This window comes from Acomys minous, assembly GCF_964271855.1.
Source record: "Acomys minous genome assembly, chromosome: 9".
NCBI classification, from domain to species: Eukaryota; Metazoa; Chordata; class Mammalia; order Rodentia; family Muridae; genus Acomys; species Acomys minous.
In genome coordinates this window covers 36632638-36655794 of record NC_140490.1, presented here as the reverse complement: position 1 = coordinate 36655794, position 23157 = coordinate 36632638, and the positions used below count along the sequence as shown (strand labels likewise).

Sequence of the window (23157 nt, the reverse complement as noted above, 5' to 3'; positions counted from 1 at the left end):
AACCGTGAGGGGGAAACAAACTCTTTCCTCTATAAGTTGCTTTCGGTCATGGTGGTTTATCATGGCAAAATAAAGCAAAGGAGGACAAAAATCCTAGTGATTTGGCATCGTGGCTGTGACTTCAGAGGCTGCGAAACCAGGTTCAGATCTTCAGCAACTAGATGACCTTGGAGGAAACCACCTGGCATGGCTGAGGCTCAGTTTTCTTCTCTGGAAAAATGGAAACAATAACCAATACCCTGGTAGTATTTGATGCCACTAGGCAATCTCCAGGCAGCTCTATGCCTAGCCAGTAAGCCGTCCATGAAAGAGTGTTTGGGGGCACTTCTGCGCAGACTGGAAATGCTGACATTCAAACAGTCTGTGGCAGTTGGCCAGCGGAATTAGGATTTTCTAGCGAGCTTATTTGATATTTTTAACATTCGTTGCCATAGCTGTGTGGCATCCTCTCGAGTGCAGAAGCCGCAGTAAGAGAGCCCAGTCCTGCATCCTGTACTGACCTGTCACATCACCCTCACACATGCTTCTGGGCAGACTTTGAAAACTCGGCCTCAACTTTCTTGCTGAGAAAAACAAAGTTTTCTGGCATTGGACCCAAGACGCAGGGGCATTCTCTTTTTTTCTTCATTCATTGAGATTTTCCTTTAAATTGTCTTTGACATTTTCATCCAGTTACACAATGACACCACCCTCATAGCTCTGATTGGGCCTGCCCGCGAGCTGAATCTTTCCATCCACCATAGCACTTCTCAACCTTCCTGATGCTGCAATTCTTTAATACAAGTTCTCATGTTGTGGTGACCCCGAACCATAAGGTTATTTCTGTTGCTACTTCATAGCCATAATTTTGCTGCTGTTATGAATCATGGTGTCGATATCTGATATGCAGGTTGGTCTTAGGGGTTGCAAATCACAGGTTGAGAAACACTGATCGGTCATCTACCTATTTGGAGGTGGGGCCGCAGGTGTCTGAGGTATCAGAAATTAGTACCTTTGAGTTATACTATTTTTAAGCTAATATTTATTTTTAAAAAAGCTGCATGCAGGCCATTCATTGTACTTGGGAAAATTTCCTAGTGGGATTTATGTGGTAGACTGAAAAGCAAATGTGAAATCATTTAAAATATGAGGATGCTCCTTTCCAGGAAGCCTTTAATTCAAAGCCATTCCTATGAAGTTTCCTGAATATTACTTCCTTTATTTCTCAAAAATTCACTTTTTTTTTTGTTGTTGTTAAGCTCACAGAGAGGAAATCTTTACCCTTAGGAAAATGTCTTAGTAAAGGTCTTAAATGTCAAGTTGAAACTGGAGAGCACTGGTGACAGTGCAAGGTGACACCATAGTCTTGGCTTGTATCTAAGTTGTCTGTCAGCTTCCAAGGCTTGATACCAATGTATTTTCTGCAACTAAACTGCCAGTCACTCATATGTACATATGGGCACATGTGCGTTCCCAGGGTATTCTGTAATCTCTTCCTTGACTCTGCCCGAGGCAGGTGCTTGTATCCCTGCTTGAACACTTCTCTGTGGTAGTAAGGCTTGTCCACCAGTGTCCTCTGGACAGTGCCCTCTGTCCTCTCTCAGGAGAGCGGCATTTCAAGTCTCAGATTCTCAGACTGTATATTCTCTGGCCAGTAACTATTCACCTCTTGTCATGAAAAATGCTCGCAGAGTTGGCTTGAGTGCATGTGTTGCATGTTAGTAATCCAATTTCACTTTAAAACTTTTAAAATGAAATTAACTTATTTTATGTCTGAGCGTTTGCTTGGATGTATATACGTGCACTGTGTATGTAGTGCCAGGTGCCTACAGAGATCAGAAGAGGGCCTCAGATCCCCTGAAACTGAAGTTTCAGATGGTTATATTTATGCAGGTGCTTGAAACCAGACCCAGGTCCTCTGCAGAGACAGTGGCACTGTTAACTGCTCGGCTGCTCTTCAGCCCCTAAATTCACTTTCAAATTGAATACATTTTCTCTCCCTTCCTCTGGTCTCTTAGTTTCCTTGATTTCACCTTGACTAAAGTTGTTAACCTTCATCACCGGCATGAACGTGTGCCTAGCTTTCCAGGTAGAGGACATTTGTCTGTCTATATTTGAGAACAGACATTTCATGGATGCTTACTCTGTGCCAGGGAATGGCCATATGTGTGACAAACAGGATGCTTCTTGACCCAACAATTCTATTTTCTAGTGCCCTATCTAATCCCCCACAACTGAGCTGCCATCTTCTCCAGAAGATTCCTAAGGAGTGGAGTATCAAGTTTTAACCATTGGATAGCCCAATCTTTTCATAGCGATTAGAAGCCACCTAAAAGGACAATGTCACCATCTGCAAGACAGCAGGAAGAATCCTAGGTTTCTACTGGTCTGCTGGCCTCCTGCTGAGTCCTGTGATGCAAAGCTATAAGGAAGCCTTGGGCCAGAAAGCCCTGGGTCCAGAGCTTTCTAGAATCCTAGGCTGGGTCAGAGGAGCCAGGGGTTGTCATGGTGAAAGCTCTCACGGACCTCTGCCAAATTCTTGGCCTTTTCCACCGCTTCCTTGGGAGTGAAGGCCTTCTTGGAGACTGCTTTGAAGCAGAGCCCTCAGGGCTCTGGAGGCAGCACTTCCCAGGAGCCATAGGGAAAGGTCTCTGAGGAGATTTGCTGGGGGGCGGTCTTAGGAGATGACTGAATTCCAGAACTTCCACAGCTAGGTGTAAACCAGCAGTCGGTACTGCAATTCATTAGCCTTCAGTTTCTGCCGGCAAGTTCTGGGGCTCTGGCTGGCAAGAGATCATCTGCAGACCTAGGAACCTGACCACAGTCGCGTCCATCCATGTACTGAGGCCTGGAGAAGCCCTGGGGCCATGCTTTCTGTAGTCACCTTGCTGCGCTGCCTGGCATCTCTACTTCTCTTCTCTACCCCCATTTCTTTTCCTTCCTTCCTCCTTCTCTTGTTGTTTCAGTCCCTCCCTACGCTCCTTCCTCCTTCCTCTTCCCTCCTCCCCTCTCTCCTTTGCATTCCTCTTCATAAAGTGAAAAACATTCACAAGAGCATCACAGGCTAACTTCCTCTGCTCACAGGGATTCAGATTTGATGCTGTGCCTGGCAGGGCATGGTGGCATACACCTTTAATTCCAGCACCCCAGGAGGCAGAGACAACCTAAGTGCTGTGAGTTCAAGGCCAGCCTGGTCTACAAAGCAAGTCTACGACAGCCAAGGCGACACAGAGAAACCCTGTCTCAAGGAGGGGAAAAAAAGAATCGATCAATTTGTCTCTTCTCTTCCAAATGCTTTCTCTGTATACAAAGAACTAGATTTTTAATTCAACCAGATAAACCACTTAACAGTTTGTTTCTTTACCCTAGGCCCTTTCTTTCTTCCCAAGGTAACTTTCATTGCAGTCAGCTACATGTTGCATGCATACTGCTAAATCTAATGGTACCATTTTGTGGTTTTGTGTATTTTTATGCTTTTAAGTAAATTGTTTCATATGTATATATCAGTACATACTTTTGATGCTTTAAAAACTTTGCTTGGAGATTGCTTTCTGTATGCATGCACATATGTATGCATACTTGATTCAGTTTAATTATGTATTCAGTAGTTTTACTTTTTAAAGTTCCTGATATCTTTATGGGTGCATGCTTTCTGGCTTTTGATTCTATTATAATGAATATTGTCTTAGATTATCTTAGAATATTGTCTTGATTGTCTTAGAATTTCATCTTTTTTTCTTTGTACAAAGTCTCCCTATATAATTCAGAGTAGCTGCCCCTCTTGAGTGCTGGAATCGCAGGGAGGCACTAACAAGCCCACGTGAGAATTCCTGCATCGGTTGCTCCTGTGCATCTGTGTGAGAATTTCTCTTGAGTGAATTACCTACAAGTAGAACTGCTGGGCCTCAAATGGTGCCAGTTTATATTGGCACCGTGTTTTTCTGAGTGCCTGCTCCAGGCCATGCTCTTCTCCACAGTGGGAGAGAAGTCCCCACCTCATATACTCCTTGTCAACGCAGTGGCAGCATTTCAGAAGCCAAAGGGGCGAGCAGCTTCCTGGCCACTCAGGTTTTCTCTGTGGACTATCTGCCAGCTTTACTGGCTTTCCTTTTACTCCTGATTACTCTCATGGTGGTAACTAAGCAGAATTCCATTTTTCTTTTCTTTTCTTTCTTCCTTCTTTTCTTTCCTTCCTTCCTTTTTCTTTTCTTTTCTTGAAGATGTATTTATTTTTATTTTAGGTGTGTGAGCATTTTGCCTGCATGTATTTCTGTGTATCATGTGCATGCAGTGTCCATGGAGACCAGAAGAGGGACCGAGATGCTCTGGAACTGGAGTTGCAGACAGTTGTAGACCATCATTTGGGTGGTAGGAACTGAGCCTGAGTCCCAGCGCTCTGGACTGCTGAGCCGTGCCCAGGCCTAAGCAGAATTTCTTAGGGGCAGATGTCAGGACTAATTTAGAGCTAGGAGCTAGGCTGTAGACTTCTCTACTGAGGATAACCAGCAGGGGCAAGCTCAGCATCTGGGGGAGCTCTTGGCCTCTCAGCACACAGTCTCTTTGACCAGGAGAACCATGTATCCAGCATTCCTTTCTTCACACACACACCATTTTAATAATTTTGTATGGCCTTTGAGTGGCTTTCAGAAAAATGGATCTGATCTTAGATCCAAGAATAACCATACTTTGCTGTGCATAGCGCTGCTCATGCCGCATAGTGCTGCTCACACCTGCATGAATAGTGTGTGTCTATATATATATAACTTATCCTCTTGTTTTCTTGAGTATTTGCAACCAAGGAACTTAAAAATAAAGATCTGACTCTTCTAACAAGTTAATGTTTTTTGTTTTGAAGCTTTGTTTTTGTTTGTTTGGTTTTTTGGGGTGAGACAGAGTCTCACTACATAGTACTGGCTGTTCTGGAACTCACTATGTAGACCAGACTGGCCTCAGACTTACAGCACTCAACCTGCTTCTGTCAACTCCAGGGACTGAAGGAGTCACTGCCACACACACTGCCAAGCTGATGCTTCCTTAACCTTAATTTTTCACCTCAATGGCACCTCAGTTCTTGCTTTGCTTTCCTCTATCTGCTAACTCACTGTTCGATCATAGTTATTGAACACAACTAGGTCATGCATAATTTATGTATTGGCTTAAAATGAAAGAAACATTTAAAATGGCACAAGCAACTAAAAGAAAGTTTGAAGCAACAATAAATATATATATTTTTTTTTTGCCAAAGATGCTGCTTAAAAAACCCACCCAGTGTATAAGTGCTTGGTCTTCTCAGGGAGAAGCAGCAATGATCCCTGAGAAATGCAGCGGTTCGAAGGATGAGAGGCAGGCTCTGTGCTAACTCGGTGCAAGCGAGGTGGGCTTAACAGATGCCTGATGGTGAATCCAAACAAGCCTCCGCCACCGGTTCTTCCTTTCCTGCTGCTGTGGCATAAAAATAAATGCTAAAAATACTTAGCACTCTGGAATCCAGGTCTTAGTGTAAGCTCACTGAAAAGAATGAGGTCACTGTGGTCTTACTGAAAATGTTAGCGCAATGAAATTCTTGGAAAAGTGTCTCCAAATTGTGATGATTTTGAAACATTTCATAAAAACTTGATGTCAAAAATTGAGCATTCAGTTCAACTCTTAAGTATTTCCTTCTTCTATGGCTGGTAGGAGGGGGGAAGCATGTCCATTAGCAACTCCACGTGCTTCCTTCTCATGATGTGAAAGACTGGCTCCCTTAAAAAGCCAAGAGTTTGAGAATTTGCTGACCTTCTGTTTCAGGGGCTGAGTTTTTGATGAAGTGTTTGTGTGGCTCCTTTTAAAATAATTTTGGTTTTGGTGTAGCTTAGATAGTCAGCCATTTAATTTCAATTTTAGTGTGCGCTGATTCTATTTTCCTTTCCTTCTTTTTATGAATCTCTCTCTCTCTCTCTCTCTCTCTCTCTCTCTCTCTCTCTCTCTCTCTCTCTCTCTCTCTCTGTGTGTGTGTGCATAAGTGGGCTCTCTGTACATATTGTGAAGGCATTCTTACCTCTGTATGCTTGTGTGAAGGCCAAAGCTCAACTGTGGATGACTTCTATTGATTTCTATCTTACTTTTTCAAACAGTGTCTCTCAGTGAACCTGGAGCTTGCCGTGGCTGGCCAAGGAGCCCATGGGTTTGCTTGTCTCCATAGCCCTAGAATTAGGGTTACAGGTGCCTACTCCCAACTTTCATGTGTTTCTCATGCCTGCACGGCAAGCTGTTTACCCACTGAGCCACTTTCTCAGCCCTAATTTGTCCAAGTTTCAACCATACTTCCTGTCATTTTTTTTTCTTATTGTGTAGAGATCCAAAGATGTTGGAGAAATTTATTTACATTTTAACTAATTTTTAACAGAAGAGCTATATGTTTGGCTTTAGTGTAGTAATGAAAGTGTTGCACATCTTAATGTGCTTTAAAAAGGACAAAGGAGAATTGACCCAATCATGACTCTTGTAGTACATTTGTAACTGCAGATATTGCCTGTCTATCTTTCCCTCATCCATCCACCATCTATCCATATGTACATACATACATGTCCAGCCATGATACATACATACATACATAAATACATACCTTATCCATTCATCATACCATCCATCCACCAATTCATCATCATCCACTCCCACATCCATCCATCCATCCATCCCTCTCTCCTTCACCCATTAGTCACCTATCATCTGAACATCATCTAGCTGACCTATACGTTGTGGTGCATATTAAGAATTTAAAAAACTGTTCTCTTTCCAAAATGATTGTGACATAAGGTCTTAGAGATTGGTTTTAAACAGCAGTCATACAAAGCAGAGTACAAAAACTTCAGGATGGTAATTTTAATAGCTACATGTTTGTGCTGTTGGAGGCTTTATTGATTGCACATGGCAGAACTCCAGATCAAGCTCAGTTGGTAATATCTAGCTTCAGAGATGGCTGTATCTAAAAGCCCAAGAAGTCATTTCAGGGTGCTGTTCTTCTTTACGCCTGTTAGCGCTCCCCTTCATGTTGACTTCATTCTTGGATGACCTCTTTCTTGTGGCAGGAAATGCACCCCGTGGGAAGCCCTGAACGGACCCAAGCCCTCTCCCCCAGGATTCATAGTTGTGCCCTTTCACTGGTCTTGCTGAGGTCACATGTACTTCTCTCAGCCAATCATAATGGCCAAGGGAATATTGTTCTCTGTCACTAGCCAGAGCCCTTCCTTAACTCCTATATTAAGAAGCCTTGGGAGTTGGGCAGGAGAGATAGTTTCCTCCTTAGGAAACTATGGCCACCTGGGGCTTGTGGAATGTGGTTCATCAAAGGAAAATTTGGAATTGTTGTTAACAAAGGCAGAAAGAGAGAATGCTGGCCAAGAAAAGAACAAGAAAGGGTGGGGGGGGGGGGAAGAAATGTACTTCATGTTTTAGAAGATAAAAGGAGGCAGTGACTATGTCTCATGGATTCTGTAGAAGCCTGTGACCTTTCTCACATTTCCCCGGGCTGTCACCATAGGTGTGCCACACACTTGAGTAGTAGTAGCTGTACTTTCAGGACATTTTCATCTCCATTCAGTGGTGGTGCCTTTAAAAGGAGAGGAAAACTGAATTTTTTAGGCAGGAAAGGGAAAAAAAAAAAAAAACGATGAGGCATCTGCTGAACTGGCCATGGATGGTGAAATCTGGTTGGTTTCACTGTTGTCTTCATTGTCAAGAAAGACGTGGGGGCTAGCCTAGGGATAGCTGTGGAAGTGGGGGTTTAGTATGATCAAAGTAAATCTTACTAAATGTTCAGAGAACTGATGATAACAGAAGAATGGTTTAGCTCGGGTACTCAGAAGGGGTTCTCCGCCCCCTTGGTAAGGTTGTGTGGAAGCTAACCACCATTCCATGTTGCCACCTACACAGAGTCACCCGTATTTCCTTTCTGCTCTGTTACAGTTTCATTGCAAATCAGAGAAGGTTAGAAATAATCAATGAAGATGACGTGGAAGCTTACGTGGGGCTGAAGAACCTGTGAGTACTGACCACTTAGCTCGCTACCTCGGAGACTTGTGTACTGATGTCCGCAGGTAGGCAATTGGCTGCTTAGTTTTAACATGAATGCCATCCTGTGTTTTTTTGTAGGACAATTGTGGATTCCGGATTAAAATTTGTGGCTTACAAAGCATTTCTGAAGAACAGCAACCTGCAGCACGTGTGAGTAGAGAGTGAGCTGTTCGCTTCCCAGGACCCAATTTATTCAGTATTTTCTCACTCTTGATTAGTTTCTTCCTTTGCCAACTCTAAATCTCCGTCTTAAAAGTTAGTATAGTTGTGGGAATGGCTTAGGAACATTAGCTTTGATTCTGTTTGATTTCTGAATGGCTTCGGAGGGGTACTCAGAACAGCCTGTTTATTCCCTTTCATGAATTTCTGGGCCATTTCCATCTTGGACAAAGCACTGGGCCAACGGCAAAGACTCTGATGTGAAAACGATGTCCTTGTACAGAGTTCTTGATTCTTTTCTTTGGAATCAAGACACACTCCCTGGAAGACATCAAGCTAACAAATCAAGATGCTGACTTGGCCTTGGATGGTTTAAGGAAATAAAAATTACTATTGCTTTCTTTCCTTATGATAGGACCATTTGAGCCTTCATTTTCTCAACAGTGTGTGCCATGGGTTAATAAAGACAGAGGATAGAAAGCAACCCTTGTACGTGCTAAAGGTTCAGATCACTCTTTCTAGTAGGCACTTCTTTTCCCTCAAGTCATGTTAGCATTTTGTTGACTGAAGTCAATTGGAGGGAATGCAGCAAATAAGAGATGTCCGTGGTTTTCTGCAAAGCCCCCTCAATGATACCAGTTACATCAATAAATTAGAGCCCTCCTGAGATGTCCTGCTAAGCAGATAACCCCAAAAGACGCACACACACACACACACACACACACACACACACACACACACACACACACACACATACACACAAATGCCTATGGCCCTGCCCCAAATTCAAATTCCCTCACATTGTGAGGAGGTCCCGGTAGGAATTTGCTGCTGAAGGGCTTTTGCCTGCTTCTTGTTGACCAAATTCTCTTTGCAACGATCACTTCAGCATTTTGTAGTTCGCTGCTTACCTGCAGGGTCTCACATAGACGCTTCACTCACATAGAATGATACCTACATTCTCAGTTCACAGGCAAAAATCCAGTCTGAGGGTGGCTAGCTCCTCACCAAGCTCTTAAGACAGGAGTAAAGGAGATAGACTATGCCATCACTATCATCCTGAAACATCTGTCCCTTCCCCCTCCCTGGGGAAACAGTTGCCGGCCTGATTTCCATGCCAGTTATTAAAGAACTCATTGTCTTAGAGCAGCCCTGATGCTCTGCGGAGCTGTGTTGATATTACTAAAGACCTTCATTTCATAAAGTCATTATCGGGAGTTCATATTTTATATGTGACAGGAATAATGAAGCTGCTTTCTAAGATATAAAGCATTCCGAAAAAAAAAAAACAGGATAAAACTCTGGGCACATTTTAAAAACACATTTTCTCAAAGCACTTCTTGACAGCCTGTCTGGGTCGCTTTTCTGGGGCAAACTTGATGTGTGTGTAGCCCTTGGTGTCACAGCCATGATAGCAGGAGAGCGGGAGAAGTCCCACTGCAATCTCTTAGAAGTAATTAATGACCTCAATAGTTAAGTTTTTGAATTTTCATTACAGATGGCCCTAGACCCAAATTGCTCAGCAGTGGCCTTGTGTGCTGTCTGATTCCTGGGGGGACTGATGTTCCCGTTGTATGAACAGTGGGCCATGGCTAACTAATTTTATTGATAGCCTTTGTGTGGTTGTGTGTGTTGCTATGTAATAGAATAATTTTAATGGTGCAGTAGCTTCCATATCCAGCTTACATAAAGTCATGTTCCTGCCTCACTTAAGGGGCATAGATATTCTAAGTAGTTTCCTTAGCAGACCATAATCAGGAGCTGATAATTTATTCACACTTCAAAAACCCTATTGATGTGTGTAGCTGTTGTCAAGCAGTAGGACACAATGAAATCGGGCAAGCATTTAGACAGTTGTGAAGGATGGGGAGATGCCCGTGAGCATCATGCAGCCACATGAAGAAAGAGGCTCTTCCAGTAACCTGCCTTGGAGGAAGGTAGGGATGGAGGAAGAGTCAGCTGTAACCCCTGCCTTCTGTCCCAGACTCTACTTAGGATGGAGGACCCTGGGAATCAGCTTGTTTTGCCTGGATTTCTTGAACACAAATCGCACTGACCTCGGTTATAAACACAGTGAGGTGCACATGGCAAATGAAGAAACCTGTGCTAAAAGCTGCCTCTCTGCAGCCCTAAGGGGTATGGAGATTCCTCTTAGCCCCATTTACCTACACAGAAATGTGGGGGAAATGGGTCTACTTTGCCTCAGGCTTTAGGGAACCTTAGACAGGAACCCCGGCTCACCTCTGCCTCAGTTTGCCTGGTTCATGTTAGCCTCACACAGTGACCGTCCAGAGCTGGTCTCTGAGTGTATGTCTGGGTGCCTTTAATTGCGGCCCAGCCCCTAAAACCCTAGGGACTGTGAGAAAAGCCAGCATCTGTGTTTTCCAGGGGCTTTGCCGAGGTGCTAATTAGGCTCTTAGCAAAGTTGTACAATCAAACAGTAAGAGGATTGTTGATTTTTTTTCCCTCCCTTCTTCCTCCTTTTTGGCTTTTGGCCCCATTCCTAAGTATGCTTCATACAACTCATCTCGTCCTTTGGCCTTAACCTCGCGCTGCACTGTGCTGCTGGCAACCCAACAGGGCAGCTGCCTCCAGGGAGGGCAGCAGAGCTGACTGGGGGGGCTGCTCCTTCTCTTCCTCTCCTCCCTCCCTCCCTCCCTCCCTCCCTGCCTCCCTTTCCTCTTTCTGTTTTTATTTATCTTGGGGGAAGAAGAGAAGATTTTTTTCTTTTTTCAGAAAGATTGGGATTTGTGATGAATGGGAACATAGCTGAGCTTTCAAGACAGGCAGAGGCTTCCGGCGTGATGTGCTCTACGGAAAGCTTTCTTAGTTCCTAAAGGGAAGACTCACGTGGGCATGTCTTACGGCTTGCCGGTGGATTATTATTTTCACGTGGGAATACCATTTCCTGTGGGTGAGCACATTGCACTAGAGTGAATGGAGAAGATACAAGCTTGTGAGGCATGAGGGCATCCTCCTGTCAGTCGGCGTCCAGGTGGGTGGAAGTCTCCCTGAAGGAGTTCCACTGGATGAACACAGCCATTCTGGAGTTGTGAGAAGCCACGTTTTTCTCTATTCACTAGTTGATGCTGTTAGCTCATGGCTCAGCTCCTGGGCTTTTATCTCCTCTGTGAAGATGGCTGGTTGTCATTGGGCTGACACAGCATACTGGCCTCAGGTACAGGGCAGGGCCTGGGTTACTGTCCCCATTAGACTCTTAGCTCCCGCTCCCCCCAGCTGTCCTGGGAGTCTTGGCTCTTTTTTGTGGAAGCGGCTATTTGTTTTACACTTTTGTTACTTGTCAAAAATACGCATCCAGGGGCTCAAGAACTTTAAGAGGTAAACAAACTCAGCTGCCAGGATGGTGGCTGGGAGTTCCCCATCCCATAGATGGTGGTACAGATCAAATGCCCATCTACCTGACAGAAAGTGTGCATTTGGAACACACCAGGGGATCCATAGGGTTGCCCCACTCCCACCCCCATGGATAGAGCATCTTTCCATTCGTCTGTTCCCCAGTTTTCACCCTGTTTTCTTCATGCACGTGTAAATGGTCCCAACTGCCAGCAGGTGTGTCCTTTTCCCGGAGAGTCAGTTTAAACTGTCTACTCCTGCTTCTACTTGTCATGTGCCCCAAAATGTTCAAGATGCTTCTCAGTCTTAGAGCCTCTCTTTTTCTCTCTCATGAGCTGATAATGAGGTATTTTTAATCACATATTCCCCCAATTAAATGATCTAAGTGTCAAAATCACCACTAGGCAGAGAACTGGACTTTTGATCAATATATGAAACATAAGCATTTGGGTGAAACCAAGATATTAAAAATAGACTCCAAGAAGTGTGCACTCTTCTTTCATAGTACGTAGGAACCATAAGCAGGCAGGGACCCCAGGGTGTTATCTTCTCAGGCACAAAACACAATTGGGTCCAAGTAACATGTGTACCCCAAACCAAGAAGATTATGTTTTGAAAAGAAAAACTCTGTTTGAGCACGTCATTCTTAATCCGTCGCCTTTACATTCACATCCAATGTATCTGATTTCTTTCAGTAATTTCACACGAAACCAGCTAACGAGTTTGTCGAGGAAGCACTTCCGTCACCTTGACTTGTCTGAGCTGTAAGTAATGATTCTGTCTGGCATTTGCGAGGACATTTTCAAAAGAAAGGATCATTAAGTATTTTTTTTTTTAATGAGTACCATTGCAAGTGTGTGTTGCATCAAAATTCTTGAAAAATGAATCCTCTGGTTTTGCCCCAGTTGGGTGATTAAAATCTCAATTATATGTCATTATGATCAGTTGAATGTTGTTTTTACATAAATAATTTATTTTCTAATAGAGGGGAAAGAGAAAAAAAACCAGCAGGGAGTTTTGTGTTAAAGTAGCTTTATATTTCATCTCATCTGGCTCTTGTTTTATCCAAGCCCTAAAATAAAGCACATTCATCAAAGAGGAAATTACAGTTGTTAACTAACACCCTTCCAGCTTTGTCATCGGCCCAGTGTAGGCTTGGGTGGAGCCAACTCTGGTAGAGGGGTTGTTTCTACACCCACCATCTCCGCGAGCTGGTCTTTTAGGCCTACCACTGTGCTTGATGCTTACTTACCCTTATGTCCCAATTTCCTCTGCTGTAAAATGATAGGAAGGCGATGGCTAATAGTCACCACCTGAGGGTGCTCAGTTTTTGGTGTAATCACCGCAAGGCAAACATGAAAGGCTGCCGTTGCTGTGGTGAGGTGCTTGAGGGGACCCCAAGCCTTGTGGGGCTTGAAGCGCAGAGCTCTGGAGATCAGAAAGAAGCATCGGCTTAAACGTGGCACTTAAAAAAAAAATCTATTCTCCATATTTATTTTCTTCTCTGGGAAAGTCAGGAGTATGGGGACCCAGCCTCCAAGGCTGACATGTCAGAAGGCGGCCTGTGAGCATGTGCACCAGTTACATCTGAGTGCTGGCTGCCCCAAGTGGGGAGGTCTTTGTCACATCCACAGAGACAGCCTGAAACAACTCACATGGGGCTTGGAGAAAGATGAGGACATTTTGCTAAAATCAATAGAGAAGCATCTTGCCAGAAATAGCCACGCCCAGCAAAGCTGGCAGGATAGTGTGTGTGTACGTGGGGTGTGGGGTGGGCAGCAGTGGGTGGTAGGGTAGGGCTTTTGTCTAGACAGACTAGACAAGAGTCTGGGGGTGGGGAGAGTGATGGCATGGTCCCCAAATTAACATCAGAAGAAGGAGGGCCCATTGGGCTAGGTGCTCAGGACACACATGCCATCTTTGTAAAGAGGGTCCTTTCCTATGTTCAGGCACGCCCTATGCACCCTCCTCGTGGAAAGGTCACAAATGTACACGCAGGAAGGGGTTACATGATGGAAGTCTTGACAACTGGCAATTATTTGGAATAGACTGACTTCAGGGAGTCGAAGCACTAGTGTTTACTTCCTTAAGTTACTTTAAATTTGTACCAGTAACTTTGGGTACAGTATAGTTGATTTTATATATATATATATATATATATATATATATGTGTGTGTGTGTGTGTGTGTGTGTGTGTGTGTGTGTATGTGTGTGTGTGTGCATGTTATACATATCCATCATCATCTCAAATATTAAAAATCTCAAAATATTTTCTTTTACCTATTTTGAAATGCAAATTACTGGTTAACATAGTAAACCTACTACATTGCAAAATGCTGTGACTGCCTTTGTCTAACTGACTTTGTACCCAGTGGCCAGACTGTCTCCTTCACCTTCCCACCACCCTTTCCGGCTTCTAGTAACTACCATTGTACGGCTTCTATGAGGTCAGTTTAGCTAGCTTCCACACGAGAGTTAGGACACGTGCTTTCGGCATTTGTAACATAGGACGATGAGACGTGACACCTCAAAGGCCGGTATGTGATTCAGAGCAAAGTGTTCCGCATAAAGATGCTGGGTGACACTGCATACAGTTTCCCGGATGGGGTAAAATTAGAGTTCTGCCATCCAGTTCATGTTTCAAAATTCTACTAGCAGCGTTTGTCCAGCAACTCATTCAACAGGTGTTCACCGTGTGGGGGTTACCCGTCAGAATGAAGGGGAGAAGTTTGTGTCTAGGATTCCATCCTGTAGTGGGAGAGGCTGGTGCCTAAAGGAGTCAGTGCAACCATCATGTGAAAGGGGGAGGGGCCGCCTCTGTACCAGTGCTGTGCGGCCACCTGAACACCTCGGCTCGGTAATTGAAGCACCCTTTCCATTTTCTCCAAAATGGCCTTATTTAATTATAGCCTCATTTTAGAAAGACTTCAGCTATTTGTGTGCTCAGAACTCTAGGAAATAACTCGGGTGACTTGAGTTTGAGCCAATGATGGGCCTTTTCGGCCTCACACTGCATGTCTCATAGCATCTCGTCCTATTTTGATATTGGCGGGATACTACTCGGAGACCAGCGAGCAGATACAAATTAAACCAGTCTACCATGACCACATTTCCCGCCATGAGAAAAACAGAAAAGTCTCTAGGGATCCCTGAGATTCTTAGAACGCAATCAGAAAACCACAGGAGTAAACGATGCTGCAAAGCCAGGTCCTGTCCTCAGGAAATCTTAAGTATTGTGGTTAGGTCTAGGCAGACTCTACGTAACGATTGAAAATGGCCTCATTTAAAGGATCATTATCATAAATGGAATTCATCTTAAATAGGCCACTGAGCATTATAAATAAGCCTTAAAGATTTTCCCCCCTGTGGTTTTTGTTTTCCTTCTCAAGCACTTCCTCCTTCACCCACTGTAGCACACGAGAGTCCAGACAGCATGGCTGAGGTCTGGCTGGTGGTGTGTCTTTCTGCACACTCTCCTGCCTCAGACTGTCCAGCTCAGCCTTCGGAGCCCACTGTCTCACCCTGGCTTGAGGACATGCATGCATATGTCTTCTCTCTCTCTCTCTCTCTCCCCCCCCCCCCCCCCCCCCCCCGGCACAAGAGATGGCCTCCTAGATCTTACTCCCCACCCGCATTCCTAGCGCCAATCTCATTTTAAATAGAGACATCATGATTGTGCTCCCTGACTAAAGCGACAACTCTTAAGTCTCTAGCCTTGTCGGAAATAGGTGGCTGGGAGTGGCGGCGCACGCCTTTAGCTCAAAAGGCAGAGGCAGGCAGATCTCTGTGAGTTCGAGGTCAGCCTGGTCTACAAAGCAAGCCCAGGAAAGCCAAGGCTACCCAGAGAAACCCTGTCTCAAAACAAACAAACAAACAAACAAACAAACAAACCAAAAAAAAAATGGCACTGGCATTTTCACTGAAGTATAGAACAGCACTTCTTGTTGCGAGATGCTCCATCCTAGCTGTGTTTGTTCGTGTCTGTTTCCCTGCGTGTTCTGCAAAGTTTTGCATCTCTGTGCCATCTTTAGCCTGTAAAGTTCTGCTTGCACATAGCAGCAGCACACTAGTTATTAGATAATGGAGCAAATAATAAGGACTGTCACGCCATGGGAGCGGGTGTGACTTTCGAAGGTTGGCAGCTAGGGAATATTCCTCCTGCCGTTGTAGTCATTCGCAGTCTAGTGACACTCCACCTTAACTGGGAGCCTGATCGTGTTGCGTTTCTGTTCCACGCAGGATCCTGGTGGGCAATCCATTCACGTGTTCCTGTGACATTATGTGGCTCAAGACTCTCCAAGAGACCAAATCCAGCCCCGGCACGCAGGACTTGTACTGCCTCAATGAGAGCAGCAAGAACACGCCCCTGGCAAACCTGCAGATCCCCAACTGTGGTAATTTACTTTTAATCGATGAGTTCTAATTGGTATTAATTATTCTGATTGCCTTGGTACGGTGTTGAGTCTGGGAAGAACACCACTACCCAGACTTCACAGTGTGTGTTAAGAATGGTTCTGGTGAATCAGATGTTTGTATACACGGCGGAGAGGCCGGCTGGTGGTACCTCTAGTGAACCTTCTTTCTGAGTAGAACTTTGCTTCTCAATGGCCAACATTAAAGAACAGCAGCAGCCCTTCCCCAGTCACACACACACTTGATTGACATGTAGGCCATGCAGAGAAAGCCCTCGGTGCTGAGAGAGCCCTAGCAGCTGAGGTAAACAGTCCAACCCTGCCCACCCTTGGCCTTGCCTTGCTGCCCCATGCCTGTGTTTCCTGTGCTGCGTGCTGCGGTTAACTGCACTCCCACCTGATTGTCTGGGTTCAGGCTCTCCTGTCCCCTCCCATCCTTCCCAACATTTCCATATGAAGAGTTTTAAAAGGACAGCTTAGGACAAAACCCAGCTCCCAGTGAGAGCTAATGTCCCCCAAGGAAGAACAGCAGGGCCATGGTTAGGCGGTTACAGTCCTGTGACTTAGCTCTACAATAACACATTGGGGGGTTACAGTCCTGTGACTTAGCTCTACAATAACACATTGGGGGGGTTGCTCCTTCATCAAAATTTGAGTCAGTCAAACAGTTGACAAGTTCACAAAGGATTCTCTTCGCTCTTTCTTGGTGGCTGCTGACAAATCAGGAAACCATGTAGCACCATATCCGTGTCTATAGGATTGTGTATTAGCTGTTTGGAACCCCTATTTGAAGTCCCACTTGCTGCCTACTCTTAATGAGGACTCAATAATGATAATAAAAAGATTGCTTGCTCCTTACTCTGAAGGACTTTAGAAGACGTTCCTCACCTGGTACGCAGACTTTTCTGTCACAGCCTTCTGTTCTCATTGTGAGGGAATTTCACTTTACTCTCTTGCCAGCTTCCCTTGAACTTATTTGCCAGCCTACATTATAGCAAACAAACAAACAAACAAGCAACGAAACTACCACACCAAACAATGCTTAATATGTGTGTGTTCCCAGCTGATAAGAGTTGGCGGTTTTCTGCGTGGGTGCATATTACAACTGCTGAGAGAAGCTGCCTAGAGGGACAGGAGAGTCACTGTTGAGTCACTTGGCCGTTTGGCTTGCACTCAGATCCCCACAGCTGTTTTGGGCCTTCTGACCCAGGAAACACAGAAGAGAACATCCGACACAGACCCTGTCCCAAGAGCTGCCTCTGAATGGGTGTCTACTTTGCCCGTGCCCAACACCAACTCTATTTTCATCAATCTTAAAATGTGGCCACATGGTCTTGACATGGTTCAGAAGTGGCTCATGGTGGTATGTTTGACCATTGAGGTGTGGATGTTCTAAGTGAACAGACATTCATGTTTGCTTTGTCTTATCTTTGATATTTTAAATTTTCTTTTCTTCTTCTACACATTTCCTGTATGAGAGTAATAATCTAACATCACCCTACCCCTTGCCAGGGGAGTTGAGATTTGATTGAGTCACTAGGACTAAATTGTCACATCGGTAACCCACCTGAGCATCAACAGTGCTTGTTGTAAGGCTGTGTCAGGTGAATTTGCATACTAAGTGTTTGTCACTTTTTTGCTCAGAAATTATTTTGTACTTTACTTACTCATTTGTGTTTTTCAAAGTATTTTATTTATTTGCAATTACACAGGTGACATCACAATTTTGTCATTAAAATATTTTTCTGTACTCTAGAAAAGCAAATTTTTAGTATTTATAATCATTTTAGGTCAGTAGTGACAGATCCACTATATTCTCTCTAACTATTGCATAATATTTGTGGTCAAATGTATCTTCATTACACTAAGTATTCCACGTTGATAGCTATTTGGCCTATTTTCCACTTTAAAGAAAGACTTTATTTTATTTATTTTTAATTAGTTATTTTTATTTCTATATGTATTTGCCTGAGTGTATGTATGTGTACCACATGCATGCAGTGCCTACAGAGGCCAAAAGAGGGTGTCTGACCCCACCCTGGACCTGGAATCACAGATTGTTGTGAGCTGCCCTCTGGGTGTTGGTTGGGAACTGAGCCCAAACCTCTGGAAGAGCAGCCAGTGCTCTTAACATGTTACTATTATAGTGTTCCCACAGCAGGCTCTCCCTGGTCATCTAGAAGACATCATAGAGGGTTGAACTTTTGTCTTATGAGTGGTGTGCCTTAGAAGTCAGCTGCATTCATAACTTGCTACCCTAGCACGTTTTATACCTTGTTATCAGCAAACTTCTTAGTTCATCTTCTCTTAAAAGTGCTGCCTGGCCCTTTTCCAATCACTGAAAGTATTCTTCGGTATATATTGAACTGTTTTATGCTTTGGTAGATGAAGGAGAAATAAACCTGTTTTTTTAGGATCCCAAGTGCAGGATCTGAGTGGTCTTGTGAGAGAACAGGTGAGGTTAATCTATTAGAAGACCAATCACCTTGTGTGGGAGCTTGATTGTTGCCATCTGAAAAGATCTTGTGAATAGACTCTGGGAGGAGATATATAAATGAGCCCAGAACTGGGGGCAGGGCGATTAGAGACTTGGGATAATTTTGGCTGTTCATCGCTCCACTTTGAGATGCTCCTAGAGAGAACCGCTTGAGGTAAAGCTTCGGGTCTCTGGCGCCTGCTGAGGTTCTGGGTTCTGGTTACTCCAGGTTCCAGCAGAAGAAATCCTGCTGATTACACCAGGAGTCTCGTTCCTCGGAACTGATATCCTTAAGGTTTTGTTATTGTGTCAGTTAATCCTCTTTTACTATTGTTTTGGTTAGTGGGGTTATAAGTGATGCATGCTCGGTGAATAAGTTGTAATAAAATATATTGGTTAAGAAAATTGAGTCTACAGGTAGATAGAGGTCTTCCTATGATTTCCTTAATTTTCTGTAGCTTTTCCCCCTTTCTTTGATTTGCATCTGTAGTGTCTTTTTAAAGAAAACTTTTTGAAAGTTATAAAGTACACTTTTTGATTCAAGCCCAAAACATTTATTATATATATTTCAACATATGCTTTCTGCAAGTATCTAGAGTTTATAACATAAAAAGACAAGAGAAATACTTATATTTCCCTATATCTCCTGACCAGCTCCTCAGCGTTTTGTCACCTCAAATTTTCTTTTTATTTTTTTCTGCCCAAAAGAAAATGTTTACAAACAACAACTGACAGTTGTGTTAGATTCACATATTGCTACTTATTAGGGGAAAAAAAAGCTCACAATTATAAAAAAAAATACAAATGGAATTATTTCCTAGATCTGTAACAACAGCAGCAGCATTTGGTGATAAATAAAATGTCATTTGAAATTTTTTTATAAAGGTTGATTGAGAGGTGATTCACCAATGCATTAAAAAAGCAACAATCTATGGGTTTTTACTTTAAAATCTGTAACTATTTCCTTCCATGCCACCGTAGGCATTCCTGTGTGACTAGCAGCAAGGATACACTAAATATGTTTTCTAAATTGTAGTGTCAGAAGCCTGGCAGATGAAACACTAAGATGCACACATGTGGAAGCCATAGGGAAAGAGTTAGGGACATGGTAACAATGCTCAATGGAGTTTTTAAAAGTTTAAAAATATATTTTAAGGTTTTCATTGATGCATATTTGTTGTAAATACCCCTGGGTGCCTAAGGACATCCACTCAGTTATATGGTGCACTCTGAGTGCTGTCACTCCCGTCATTAGTGCTCTCTGTTTCCTTAAGCAGTTTCGCTTCTGTATTTATGTCACGGACACGATTTTATGTATCTATACAAAATCCAGGACCTGCAAATGAGAGAAAACATGAGCTGTTTGTCTTTTCGAGACTGCCTTGATTCCCCCAAACATGATCATTGGTCAGTTGCCTCAATTTCGCTGCAGATGACGGAACTTCAGTCTCCTGTGCGGCTGTAAAGCATTGCCAGGCTTCTTTGCTCATCCCCTGTTGGTGGGCGCCTGGGTTGCCTCTCTGGACTTAGCTGTTGTGACTAGAGCTGCAGTGAACATGGATGCGCAGGTGTCTCTGTGATGTGTTGCTTAAAGTCCTTGCGTAAATACCTAGGAGTGGTTGAGCGTGGTCACATGTTCTAACTCTTCGTTTTCTGAAGAGGCCTGCATAGTCACTTCTACAGTGGTTGGCACCCCATTCCAGCAGTGCATGAGGGTTCCGTTTCAGTCATACCCTCACCAGTATTTGTCACATTTTTTGTTTTTTAATGTCTATGATTCTGGCTGGGGCAAGGTAGAAGAGTGTTTTTAATTTGTACTCGTCAATCTAGCGAGGTTGAAATTTGTTGTTTTGTTTTTCGGGGTTTTTTTTTTTTGAAACAGGGTTTCTCTGTGTAGCCTTGGCTGTTCTGTACTCACTTTGTAGACCAGGCTGGCCTCAAACTCACAGCGATCCACCTGCCTCTGCTTCCCTGAGTGCTGGGATTAAAGGCCTGCGCTCCCATGCCAGTTGAGGTTGAACATTTTTTTAATCCTGCCACTATACTAAAAATATTTATCAGCTCTAAGAGTTTTCTGATGAAGTCTCTAGGGTCTCATGTATTACATTATCCAAAAATAGGCATGGTTCAGCTTCCGGCTTTCTTATTAGGATCTCCTTTCTTACCTTGTCTTACAGCTTCAGCTAATACTTCAAGCACTATATTAAATAAGAATGGAGAGAGTGAATACTCTCATCATGTTAGTGAAAAACTTTGTGTTTTCCCCATTTGGTGTATAAAATTGGTTATAGGTTTGTTGCACACAGCCTTTAATATGTTGGGATTTGTTTTTCTATTCCTCAATTCTTCACAGCTGTTGTTGTAAGTCTATGTTGGATTTTGTCAAAAGCCACTTTTGTGTATGGAGATGATCCTGAGATTTCTGTATTTGAGTCTGTTTCTAGATTGTATTTATTTTAGTGATTTGTGAATGTGCCATCCTGTGCCACTGGAAGGAAGCTGACTTGATTATGGTGAATGATCATTTTGATGTGTACATACTGATAATTTTTGCACATATGATCATAAGGAAAATTTTTCTTTTGTTATTGTTATATGTTTACCTCATTTTGATGTCATGGTACTGTTGTCTTCCTAAAAAGCATCTGTTAAGGGATGACCTGCTTCATTAACAGCAGGGTAATGAGGTCCTCCAATCTTACTGTAGGGAAGTCATCTGTCATTACATCTAGTAGCATTTGTCTTACGACATCAAGTGCACTGTGTCAGAGTGTCAATTGTCCCCTAATCAGTATGAAGTGACCGTCTTTGGTCACTTCTGGTTTTAATTTGAGTTTATTTTTGTCATGTATTAGAAACAGTGACAGTTGCTTGTTTCTTCATTCCACTTCCTTGCAATTCCTTTCCCAACCTTTCACTCTAAAGTTGACTCGTCTTAGAGGAAGACATACACTTCTTGGAAGCAAAAAAGAGATGGATGCCTTTTCAGTCAAGTCTTCTGAACTATTACTTTTGACTGGGGCAACTGACACAATTGATATTTACAGTTATTGAAAGGTGTGCATTAAACCCTGACTTTTTTTTTATATTGTGCTGTTTGGGGTTATGTATTTTTCCTCTGTGTAACTGCTATTCATGTGGTTTGTTCTTTCTTATAGCTTGTTGAACACATTTACCTTTCTCTTCAGCCCAGAGAAGTTTATAATCTGTCTTCCCTAGGGCTGGCTAAGAAATCATGAATTCCTTTAGTTTGTTTTTATCATGGAAAGTTTTTTTTTTCTCCTTCAATTGTGAGAGATAGTTTTGCTGGGTCTATTAATTAGCAATCATTGGCTTTCAGAGCTTGAGCTATTTCATGCTAAACCTGCCTGCCTTTTAAGGTTTCTGTTGAGTGTCTACTGCTCCTGTGAGCCTGGGTGTTTCTGTGACCGGGTATTTGTATCTTGCAGTTTTCAATATACTTTCTTTGTTACATATGTTTAGTGTTTTCACTATAAATTTGTGATCTTATCTCTTTTCAATGCCTCCTGTACTATGGTTGGTATTTCTTTCAATGGATTTGTTGTTTTGTGTGTGTTTCTATACTAGGGCTTGCAGATAAAGAATTAGTTTTCTGGCCATTTCTTTCTTATCTCCTTAACATTTAAGTCATCGCTTTCTTTCGGTGGATGTATTCACCACTTTCAGGAGAGGACTGAGGCATGGTAGAGTTGAGGTATCAGTTTTGTGTGTGTGTGTGTGGGATTGGTAATTAGGGCCAGTGACTGTATCTTTAGTTTCCCCTGAGTGTCAGGTACTGTCCTGGGTCAACTTTGACCCCCTGTGTGGATGTGTAGCTTCTTGTGGGAGTTGTGGGACTCCCTATTCCTGTGGGCTTTGCTTGAGGACACATTAGGCTTCCTCCCTGTGTCCCCAGCTTCCATCACTGTGTTGTAGAATTCCCTGCATGCCTGTAGATCTAATCCTAGTTCAGATCTAGGCCCTACCCCAGTTTCCATTGCTCCTGTGTGTCTGTAAACCTTACCCAGTGTCAGCTCATGTCTCCACTCTGGGTGTCCAAGTTACACAAGTACCTTCCATAGCATGGCATGTGATTGGGCATTGGAGGACAGTTTTGGGGGATCAGTTCTTCTGCCAGAAGGGATCTAGAATTTGAACTGAACTCATCAGGCAAATACCTTAACCTACTGAACTACCTTGGCAGTCCTGAATCACCTTGTTCTATAATGGGATGTTTGTGATGTTCAAGAGGGACCCTCTTATGAGAGGTTGATATTTTACTTTTCTGTGCTGTACTGGGTGGGTGGGGACTGTCTAGTGCGGCAGTTAACATCTTCAACCTCATATTCAGGGCCCTAGGCTCAATCCTAGTGGTACCTGAAGTTTCCAGTGACATGTCTGCCCTCATCACAATGATGAGGCTCTTGTTTCTTCCTTTAGTCAAGCCAAGGAGCAGGCTAGGAGTTTAGCACCATTACTACAATGCCCAGCAGGTTTTCTTTTTTTTCTTTTTTTCTTTTTTCTGATGGTCCCATCCTGCAGTGAATGAGCATGCACTGTGGCACACATTGATTGTGGTCTGTTTTCAGCAGGACCCCTTTAAGCTCTGGAAAAATGACCAATTGCAAGGTGACAGACATACTCATGCGATTTCCACATTGACCGGATAAGGGGTGCAATGATCTAGGTTCTGAAGGACTGAAACGGATCATATTGCCAGAAGAG

The 23157-nt window shown here is 43.4% G+C and overlaps 1 protein-coding gene across 5 annotated transcripts in view; it reads left to right on the top strand.

The window, feature by feature from the left end:
- Positions 1 to 23157, top strand: part of NTRK2 (neurotrophic receptor tyrosine kinase 2) — a 324099-nt gene that overhangs the window by 22711 nt on the left and 278231 nt on the right. For all 5 annotated transcript variants that reach the window (XM_084794542.1, XM_084794543.1, XM_084794541.1 and 2 more), the window contains exons 3-6: positions 7924 to 7998; positions 8110 to 8181; positions 12240 to 12308; positions 15784 to 15938. In XM_084794542.1, the coding sequence (XP_084650668.1) occupies positions 7924 to 7998; positions 8110 to 8181; positions 12240 to 12308; positions 15784 to 15938 (371 nt within the window). The remainder of the gene's footprint in view (positions 1 to 7923; positions 7999 to 8109; positions 8182 to 12239; positions 12309 to 15783; positions 15939 to 23157) is intronic.